This window comes from Ceratosolen solmsi, unplaced genomic scaffold (assembly GCF_000503995.2).
Source record: "Ceratosolen solmsi marchali unplaced genomic scaffold, CerSol_1.0 scaffold6, whole genome shotgun sequence".
NCBI classification, from domain to species: Eukaryota; Metazoa; Arthropoda; class Insecta; order Hymenoptera; family Agaonidae; genus Ceratosolen; species Ceratosolen solmsi.
The window spans coordinates 14,266,015-14,277,996 of record NW_011948414.1 but is presented as its reverse complement, the minus strand read 5'-3'; the positions used below and the strand labels follow the sequence as shown (position 1 = coordinate 14,277,996).

Sequence of the window (11,982 nt, the reverse complement as noted above, 5' to 3'; positions counted from 1 at the left end):
ATATGTGAATATTTTGAGTGCATGCGTGTCGCACGCGCGCGTGTGTGTTTGCGAGAGAGCAAAAGAGAGAGGGGGGGTGTGGGACAGCGAGCGTGAGGGGGCGAGATGGCGAGCGAGAGAGAGGGGGGAGAGGGAGAGTGAGGGAGAAAGAGAGAGCGAGAGAGAATTAGCTAGAGGGGGAGGAGAGTAAAGGAGAATGGGCTGAGCGGAGAAGGCAGTGAGTGATCTTGTGGATTCGTACGTGATCGGTTGCTGCTGCTGGTGTTCCGTCGCTGCCATTCAGTCGTCACTAATCCAGAGCCACGTAATGGCTTGCTACCGAGCACACAAAATTCTTTCTTTCTTAAGCGCGTTGACATCATTATTATTGTAATTTCTTATTACTGGTGTTAGTTTTAATCATCGTTCATAATTTGATTATTCTGGAATACGTGTGTGTCTTTTTGTCTTTTGTTTTGTATCGTGTTTGTGAATTTCGGTACAAAAAGAATCCTTTAACGTAGCTGCAAGCACGCGGAATCACTGCTGCGATCACTTATATAAATTTGTATGCAATCACTTTAATCAACATCGTTTTGACATTAAAGAAACTATTTTGTCCCAGGAAAATTAATAACTAATTTTTAAATGATTATTAACCACAAATAATTATTCAGATTATTTTATTAAAAAAGTTCTTAATTTTATTTATGAAGTTTGTAAAAATAAATTTTGGGTGTAATTAATAATTGCGATGTATAAATTTCTTACTATAAAGTAAGCCGCGATAAATATCTCCATTAAATATTTAAGGATTTATTATAAGATATTAATTAATAAAGCATAAATTCTAAAATTAATTAAAATAAAATTTTTGCTGTATCTAATTATTATTACACAGACAAATGCTACTGAAAATTGGCTTACATTATCAAAATAAATAAACATTTTATACAATTGCTATAGATATTTCCATTATTTTTTAAAATTAAGGAATTAATCCATAATGATTATTTTTAAAAGTATTAAAAACACTTAAAAATGAAGGTGTTTACTAATTTTATTAATATGATAATCATTACTACTTGAATCTGAGTATTTTTTAATATATATTGACAAAATTTTATCAAATAAGTATTTTAATAAATCATTTTTATTAATTAAGTTTATTAATTTATTAATTTATTAATTTATTAATTTAATTAGTAAAATCTGAAATGATAATATTCATTATTATCTTCTTTTATCAAAATTTTTAAATATTTTGGAAATATAGCTCGTCAGGTGTAATATTCCACATTGTTGAGAATAATTTCTAATATGCAAGCTCGTCGATTCATTTGTAGCCTGATAGAGTAAAGTTTATAAATTTAATTTGGTGGTGATTCCGAGGTTCGCCAATCCGCAAAAATATAAGAAGAAAGGGTTAACAGCCTTTAAGAGATTTTGTATAGTAGAAGCGCGTGGCTTGTTAATAAAAAGAGAGACGGAAACAACCGCACCGGGCATGTGCGTACACGCGTGCCCGTCGATACGAAACGCTAAGTTTTTGACAGTCCGATATTTCCAGCTCTTGGATTCCTTATATAATATATAAAAATAATTGATAATGATCACGTACTAGTTGCTATAAATTAATTTTATAAGCATATAAATAATTTTTTCACGAAAAGCTCAAGGGAGCTACAACAGTAGATGACGGAAATTTGCTTGTGAAATGAATAAATATATTATTGTTAATATTATTTGTCTTTAGCTATAATATTATCGTAAAGCTCATAGTAAAATAAAAAGTAATATATTGGGATGGTGTAAATACATACAATGCATTGTGTAGAATGTATTTAAAATCTATAAAGTAGAATTTTTCAGTAAAAATTGCGATGATAATAAATGAGACTAGCTGGATTAAACTAATAATCATATAATTTTTTCGTTCTTATTAAGAAAACTTTATTATTATAAAGAGCAGATAATTATCATGTGCCATTTTTATATATTATTTATACATTACATGGTCTCTAAAACATGTTTTCCTTAATATATAAACCCACATTGGTTCCTGTACCTTTAAAATATCATGTTCAAACCTATTTAAAAATTAAAAAATTCTTATATGAGATGCACAAATCAATTATTGGTTCAACAATCAAATAATTGACAAATCACACTTATGTGTATACATACATAAACGCACATACACGTACATACGCGCACATATACTTGTGTATATATATATATATATATATACACAAGTATATGTGCGCGTATGTACGTGTATGTGCGTTTATGTATGTATACACATAAGTGCGTATACATATATATCATATTTAAAAACTTAAATTGAATTCAGTAATCAAAATATTAACAGATATTTTATTTAAAAATTGTTATGTGAATAAAAAAAAAAGTTTTGATAAAGAGTGGTCATCTGTCATATTTTTAGATATAAATAAATAGTCGCAATTAGATGAAAATCATATGAAGAAGAACTTAATATAAAAACAAAGTGTAAAGTGAAGAACGCAATCGTTCTCTTGACAACAAAATTTTTAGTCTACCAGCTCGATTGAAAAGAAAAAGAAGACAGGACACAAGTATACACTCCAAGAGCGATATCGCAAACAGGTTTGAGCCCTTGATACGACAGCTAGTAGATAGGAAGAGAGAGAGCCTGCAAGGCACGAATGAAGTTAGAGTCCAATGTTATGAGAAACGCGTTATTCGAACGCTGCCGTTGTCGCTGCCAACGTCAGACTCTCATCAGTATTTTCTTGATATGAAGCCGTTGTTCTGCCTTACTTTGCTTCTCAGCAGCAGCATCGTTTGGAATAGCAGTACCTTCTTCGTTCAATCACGAAGATATACTAATGCTGAGTGTGATGAGTGCCAAGAGGCAAACGGGAGCTTGATGCAACGTCGGCGACGATACACTGTTGATGAGCTGCTCAATATCAAGTTCCCGAACCTCATCACGGGAGACCTCGACCTCGACATATGCAAAGCGGGTTAGTTATACGCCCAATTACGAATTATGACTATTTTGATTACCGATTGATATTTGTAAACGTAGAACACTAAATATGAATAATACTTAATACTTTATGGATGCTGATGTATCGAAAGAAAAAGGATGAACTTGAATAATTAACAAAAATTAGTAAATTTGATACTAATTAAGTAAATTAAGATAATATTTAAAAAATAATTATACTATCTTATTCTTATTAAAAATAATAACAAAGATGAAGTTTTAATTACCAATCTTATCACAACGATACAATTTAATTTATCTTGATTCGTTATTTTTGCTATATTAATCGATTTGAAGACGAGCATCTAAATAAATGAATACTACTCGTTTAAATTATTTTATTTAGATTTCGTGTTTTTTTAAAATAGGATTAAAATTTTATAAGTTTTTTTTCATTTTTTCGTTTAGAAAGCCTAATAAACTTTATCCTTAACTTATAAAAATATAATATTAAATATATTAATAGATTAATCTCAATATTTTCAAATACATAAAAGTGAATACAAGGGTATTTTTTAAATTATATTCATTTCAATTATTATATATTCTAAATAATTATTATTGCAGTTATCGTGAAAACGTGATGATTAATAATAAATTAGTATATAATTACAATATTTACTTTTAATTTATAATTAATTTAATTTATACTTTCGTATTTAATGATAAATTATAATGAAAAAAATAAATCAATTAAGAATGAAGATATTTAAAAATATTAAAGTAATGTTACATTACATTACTTTTATATGTTTTCAGGGTGTATTAATTTCACACTACCCACTTATATACTTGATAATTTATTCAAATACTTAAGATTTTGAAATACATAAATAGTTTTTTCTGAATACAATGGATAATTCATATTTTAACAAATGATATTTATATTTATGCATTCTAATGAGTTCACTGCAATTAAAAAGGTTTAATTTTCAATTAATTTAATTAATAAATTTTATATATTAATTTTATTTTCATAACAGTAATTCTTGAATTATATCTTCGATATTAAATTTATTTTTAAATAATATTTAATATGTATTAGTTGTAATAAAAATAGTTAAGAATATAAGCTACTTGACTTTTTCGTGAACAAAATTATTTTTTAAAAATAAACTATTTTTATGTATATTTTAATAGTATCTTAAGAAAGTATATATGAATTTAAACTTGATTTATTTAAAGTTAATACATATATACTTATTTCATTATCAAATAATATTATTACATATACGTTTCTAGTTATTTTACCAATGAAACCATCATATTGCAACAACTTAAAGCATTTATGATAAGACTGGATAATAACAAAAAGAATTGTTAAAATATAAATATTTATTTATTGACTTTTAACTACGAAAGAACAATTAGATAGCTTCATATTTTATGATGTGTTTCTTGTCTTTATTATATTACGTTCAATAAGACTTTGTAAGATTCTATATTGTTCAATTTATTTCGATTCAACTGTCCGTCTCAGCTTCATGACACAATGAGTAAATAATAAAGTAAATGATTGAATGACTAAGAACATCAGAATGTTTAGAATGACCAAATGTAGTATCGAAGTACCAAAATTGATTAAGATATTTAAAGTAATAGCTTCAAAGATGATATAAGATTGAATGTCGTACTTTAAGAATATATTTTTTACACTATACTGTCTTCTTAATGTATATTAGATTATTAATTTTGTGCAAAATTACTTTTTTTTATAAAATGTGAATCAACTTTTCATACGAATTAAGTTAAAATTATGAAATAGTACGTATTGCAAATTCTTGTTTATCTAATTAACCTGGCGGCATTAATTTCATTTAAATAATATGTTAATTTTGCTGTAAAATAGGTTTACATAGACATTGTAACATCTATATATTAACATAACATTTAATTTTTTTTACAATAATAAAAATTTAACATTTAAATCCAACCGTGCTTAGGTAAAATAAAAACATTTTTTATTTACAAATTACAATATTTTTTATCACGAATTTAATAAATTAGTAATTTAATCTATTTCATTATAAAAGTATATATATTATTAATGATTACTTAAATTATTAATTATTTTAAATTATTATTATTAATTATTACATAAAATTAATTATTACTATAATTATCTGTTGGTACTAAAAGAGAAAAGTTTTATTTTAATTTTTTAAATATTAACATTATATGAATAAATTTATTTGTTATTGTTTAAAAAGTTATATATATATATATATATATTTATATATATATAAGTGTATATTAAAATACAATAAAAGATATTTTTTTAAAGTCATAATATACATTTGCATCATTAATTAAAGAATAGTTATTTTATTTCTTTTTAAATTTTTTTCCAATTTCATTTATTTTCAAATAAAATTACGCAATAAATGAAGCATTAAAAAAAATATAAATACGTAAAAACAATATAAATATCTATAAATATATGAAAAGCTGCATTTATTGAGTGGGTTTGATATTTGTGAAAACGATCTCTAGTATATATATATTTACAAGAATGAAAATAAAAAAAACAATATCTCAAACATTATTAAGAATCATTAAAAAGTATAAAAATTATTTAAAATTAAAACAGTATAAATAACTATAAAAATACTTTCATTCGTTATAAATACAAAGTTAGTAAAATACACGGTACATATTAAATGTAAAATGTTATGACATAATTTAAAATCGAATATAATATATACATTTAAAAAAAATAGTATATGTAAATTTTATTAAATTAAATATTTAAATAGTGTTAAAAATCATTTATGTATAATATTTTATAAAATTTCTATAAAATATTTAACATTGATTTAATATTATAAAAAATATATCATATACTAATTTTCATTTTGATACAATCAAGATTGACAGAATAATCAATTTATTATTGAAATATAACAAATATAATAAATTTCTATCTTATAAGGCTTTTCATTTATTTATAATAGATTCAATGTTGAGATTAGTTACATACATCTCTTAGCTGTAATTGAAAAACAGATTTTCATAAAGCAAGATTTTGTAAAAACCAATATTTTCGTTTTCTCATGTAATAATCAAATTCACTAAAATATTGATTTATTGCTTAAAGTTTTTATAACAATTTATTTGATATTTAGAACAATTCAAAAGTCTCTGCACTGTTACTATACCAATGTAAAAGAAAAATATGGTTTCAAAAAAAAGAATAAAAGTGTGAAGATTTTCAAAGTACTCTTAATATAATATGATACAAATGATCTATTTCATATTTGAAAATAAAAAAAATGGAAATAGAAAAGTCGAAATTTAAAAGTAGCCCCAATATTCTTTAGTAATGAAAACTTAAAGAGTTTGACCTTTTCTTTTTGTATGCATCTTGGATTAATCTCGAATTTCTAAAATTTATGAAAAATCAAAATATTATTCGATCTGAAATGGTTTATATTTGTTTTTGGAATTATGTTTTTTGTAAATTAAAATTCTAATTAAAAGTTTTTTATTTTTTGTATTATAGCTATATAATAACGATTCATGTGTATATACAAAAATATTATAAATAAAACTTACTAGTCTTGTAATTCGAATAATTAAGTCTTTAATTATAAATATCATATTTCTAATACAAATGAATTATCAGATTACTAATACACTCTTTTCACTCAGCTATTTTGAAATTAATGTTTTGTAATTAATCTACTGCCATTTTAATTCTAAATTATTAATTTGATCTATGGATAATCGTATCAACTATGTATTTTTAAATTACCACTAAGATTTCTATTAAAATTTTTAATTCTCAATTAATTTATACTTTAATAAAAATAATGTCTGATTTTGAACAATTTCTATTTTTATTTTTACATTTAATACATACATTTGTTTTACATTTTTTACAAAATTTAATTTTTGTAATGTATTTTTCGTAAGATGAATGTATCTAGATTATATAATACATAAATTAAATATAAATGATATATAGATGATTAAAATAAAAAGATGAAACAAAATAAGAGTTATTTTTTAAGTTATACATTATAAATTAATTTGTCTAATCTAATAAATTTTATTTTTACTTTATTATAATATATTGATAAATTGTGTAGTAATTTTTCATATTATTAAGTTATACATAATAATTTAGTAAACTATAATTATATAAATATTAGTTAAAAATAATTACAATTGTATTATATAATTCAAGTATGCAACAGTACCAATACGGACAGAAAATAATTATAGCTTAATCTTTAATAACAGAATTTTTATTTGAAAATTTCAAAATAACAGAATAACATTAATTCCAATAAAAATGTTGTATTTTTTATTTCACATGTATTAGTTTCTGCTGTATTGTAATTATTACTTATTGTAAACTTCAAGACGATAAGGTTAAAGTTTATCGCCAATTAATGACCAAATACTGATGCGGCGAGATGCGAAAATAATGACAGATAGGCATATACTGCACGAGCGCATGACATTTTTTTCTTTACTGGTTTTATTATCAATACATACTTTATATAACATTAAAATTATGAAAGTTTAAAAACAGTTACATTCAATTGTTTTCTAACTATTATATAAACTTAAGAAAGTTATACTGATTTGAAGAAATGCATATCTTAAATATTAGATATGAACATTATAAATAAGTGAAAAAATTAATAAACTTTCCTTATTTTCTATTTATTATAATTATAAACAAGCACTGAGATCATTTTAAACAAGACAATGTTGAAAACTTTTTAAATGAAATTTTTATAATATGATTGCTAATATTATGCTAATATTATGTGAAAATTTTTATTGAAATTTGAATTAAACGTTAATTAAATTCAAATTAATTGACAATATATGTATAATATTTTCATATGTATAATATTTATATATATATATACAAACTTTAAATAATCCATTATAATACAACTGATAGATAATAGAATAATATATTATATTTCAAACCTTTATTAATAATAATCTTAGATAATAGTGCTTTATATAATAAATCTAATTGATTTTATAACTACTTTAAATTTATTTTAGCTATAAAATTAAATTATTCATTCGTATATAGTATAGAATTAAGTTTAAATTAATTTAAATGATTTATTTTAAATTTTAATACGTTACTGTAAATGAAAAAAATTAAATCAAGTTTTATTTTTTTTATATAAAAATGGATATAAAATACATTTTTCAACAGAAAAACAACATTACGATATTATCTATTTATTTTATTTTGTATCATGTTATGAATTGTCAAAATGTACTAAAATGAGTACTATTTCAAATCTAGTAAAAATGAACACGAATATATAAAATAATTCTTTAATCGACGAAATAATACTTTATTCAACTGGTTGAATTATAATATAGAATGAAACAGAATTAATACTGTACCTGTTATATTTCACATTAAAAAAAAAGAAAAGATATTCTTCAATCATTAAAAATACTTTAAAATTCTCAATAATTTCAGAATTCCGATATCTCTTACAAATTTACAGTTTCATACGTTCATTATTATTATTCATTATTCATTATTCATAAATTTTTCACATTTTAAATAACCTTATCCTGATTTATAGATTTTCAATCTTCTATCATGCATATACGTGTTTGGAGATATAAATTGGTATTCTTTAATTGAATATAATCTACAAAATATTTGTCGATATAGTATTATATGAAATTTCGACTAAAAAAAATTAGTACATTGTAAAATCAAGATTTTTATAATACAGTAATAAGTAAAGATTAAAAGAGAACATATATATATATATATATATATATATATATATATATATATATATATTGTGTAACATTAAACAGTTTTAAACATATATAACATTAAATTTAAAAATATCTAACAAAGGAATTCAAATGAATATTTTTTAATACCAGACTTGAGGATATATTAATATATTTTCGGTACTTGATAATTAATTAATATTTTTAAATAATGTATTTAACTGTTATTGCATAATCAATTTTATACATTAAGAAAATAACATTTTTTCTATCACATTTATTATATATAAATTATATATAAAAGTTTTGAAACAAAGTTGCCAATCATTATTTAGCACTGTAAAATTTTAATATTATTTATTAAAAAAAAAATCAAGATAAGTATAATTTTTATTTTAATAATAATTTATAAATCTGTTGAATGAAGAAAAGACTAGTAAACGTCCTTTACTCTATAATAATGCGGGATGTATCTACATGATGACAACTGGAAGAATAATCCTTCTCTTTATAAAATATTCAAGTATGTATATATAAGTGTAATATGAAAATTATAAGTTATAGTTCATCTCAAAAAATGGACGGGATTCAAATGAATTCAAATAAAAACTATTGCAAGATGAAACGCCACTTTATTAGTATTTCCAGAAATTAAGCTAGATAAAAAGAATAAAATTTAAGTTGATAAATAAATAAATGAAGTAATATCCTATTTGAATTATCTAGTTTAGATTTTATGTATTAAACACCTGTTTACGTATGAAATAGGATTTATCAATGGAATTAAAATAGAAGTTTGATTATACATACTATAAAGCAGCAGTAAATTTTATGTTCCTTTATTTTAGAACGTACAATATTACATATAAAATACATTAATAAATTAATTATTAAGAATTACAGCTAATTGAGTATATAGTATTAAGTACTAATTTCAACCAAATTATTATTAAAAATTATTATAAAAGACATGTTAACTATTGGTTTTGTATTTCATGATTTTTTGACTGTTAAACTCTAACACTTGTTCCAATATTTTATAATAGTAATTCCAAAGACCTGAATAGTTTCTGAAACGAAGTAGTTTATAAAATTAAATTCCAGCAGATTATGCATTTATATGTACAAATATCAAGCGTTAATTATATAGATAATATGCCATGTTAAATTCAGCGTTAATATTAACATAGATGAACAATAAAGTAAAAAATTTTATGCTACCAAAAATGCGTTTTATAATTGACATAAATTATATTAAATTTAGAGTAGTAACGGAGAAAGTATATCTTCCGTTCAATGCATTAAATAATTTACCAATAGAATAATGAATCATGTAAACTATGAATGCCAGGATTGCAAATATTCAAAATATAAAAATTCACAAAAAAGTAAGAATTTGGAGGATGGAAATATATTCATTATATCAAAATAAATTCATTAAAAATCAATATAATAAATATAATATTTACATGAATGAACACACTTCACTACACGAAAATAAATTCCAATTCTACATAAATTCTTATTAACACGAAGAACAAAATACAGAAAAAACGCTTTATAATATAAAATAAACATGTACAATGACAAAAAATTGTTATATTTCATCAAATACTATGAAAAAGATAATAGCAGTATTTTACCATTATGAAAGATAGATTTTGGTAAAATTAAAGAATTGAAACAAATATTAAAATTTTATTTACAGAAATAACCAAGTTATTCATTTAATAAAAAGTTTATAAATATCTAATAATAAAAATCAAACATTAAATAATTGAAATAAAAGAATTATTTAAAAATCAATTTTAAAACTGAAACTAAAAAATGATTTATTATAAACTTATACAAAATTTTTAAAAAATGGATTATAAAAACAAACATAATAAAAAATAGGTACTTAAGAAAAATTAAAGAGTAATTAAAATTAATAAAACGAATTATATTAAATATAAAAATATAAACATAAAATGGAAAACATAAAATAATTATCTGAGACATATAAAAATGGAATAAGTTATAAAGTTGTGAATAGTGAGTCAAAGCATGTGTACGAAAAATCACTTGTGATAATAATCTTTAAATAATAAAAACTTTTAATAATCTGTGAACTCTAATAAAGAATTTTATAATCGTATTTTTACAAATGGTCGTATTATCATTTTGCTTCATCGTTTGATTATATGTGTCTAAAATATATATGTATAAAATAATAGATATATGTAAATGCTTTAATATAAATTTAATAATTTATGTAATAAGTATAATATAATATAATATTTAATATTATATAGTAACTCAAAAATATTGTTAATAAGCAAATTGTATACTTATTATTTAGTGTACTTAGACATTTATATTAATTTGTTGTCATATAAAATTGTCTCTAATTATAATATTCATAAGCTTCGGAATTACTATTGCTTTATTAGTTATTACTAAAACGAATGTTTTTAATTTAATAAAAAAAATATTTTTTCAAAATTATGTATTACACAATTCTTCATATCGTTATAATATTGAGATTATGTAATTTAGAAAAATTATTGTGAGATAAAAGATTAAAAAAAAGTATTTATGTTGATAAAATATTATAATGATATAAAATGTTGCTTAAATGTTGAGATAAAACATCCTATGTTTTACTATTGCGATTAAGTGTAATGATTAAATTTTAATCTATTTTAAAAGAGGAATAATTGCTTTAATTTGATAAATTATTTCTTTGAGGCTACAGACTTTTATAGGATAATATAATATAGAATAAAGTTTTTATTGATTGAAGTTGATGAATTTTACACATTTCAATACATTTTATAGATTATAAAAGTTTTTAAAATTATTAATGTACAATTTTTTCATACCTTTTTATTAAATAAAATTTCCAAAATTAATTTTATTATTTAATTGATATTTAAAAATAAAATTATTGCAATGAAGTAAATTTTAATTTCATAAATAAAAAATATTATAATTTATTCATTAATAATATTTTTAGGAATATATATTTAGTGCCCAAATTTTGTAAAATACTCTTCTATATAGATAACTAAAAGTATACATATCATATTAAACTATTATAATTTAAATAGTAATAATAAATATTATTTTGAATTTAACAAATTAATTATATCATAATATAATTAATTATATATATATCTGTGATATATATATATATATATATATATATATATATATATATATATCACAGATAAAAGTAAATAACATAA

General features: G+C 21.4%; 1 protein-coding gene across 1 annotated transcript in view; it reads left to right on the top strand.

The window, feature by feature from the left end:
* The first annotated feature begins 280 nt into the window (after positions 1-280).
* The window catches only part of tok (tolloid-like protein 1 tolkin), a 33,801-nt gene continuing 22,099 nt past the window's right edge, over positions 281-11,982 (top strand). Inside the window, exons 1-2 of the mRNA XM_011507488.1 lie at positions 281-369; positions 2,426-2,987. Coding sequence (XP_011505790.1) covers positions 2,759-2,987 — 229 coding nt within the window. The 5' untranslated portion in view covers positions 281-369; positions 2,426-2,758. The remainder of the gene's footprint in view (positions 370-2,425; positions 2,988-11,982) is intronic.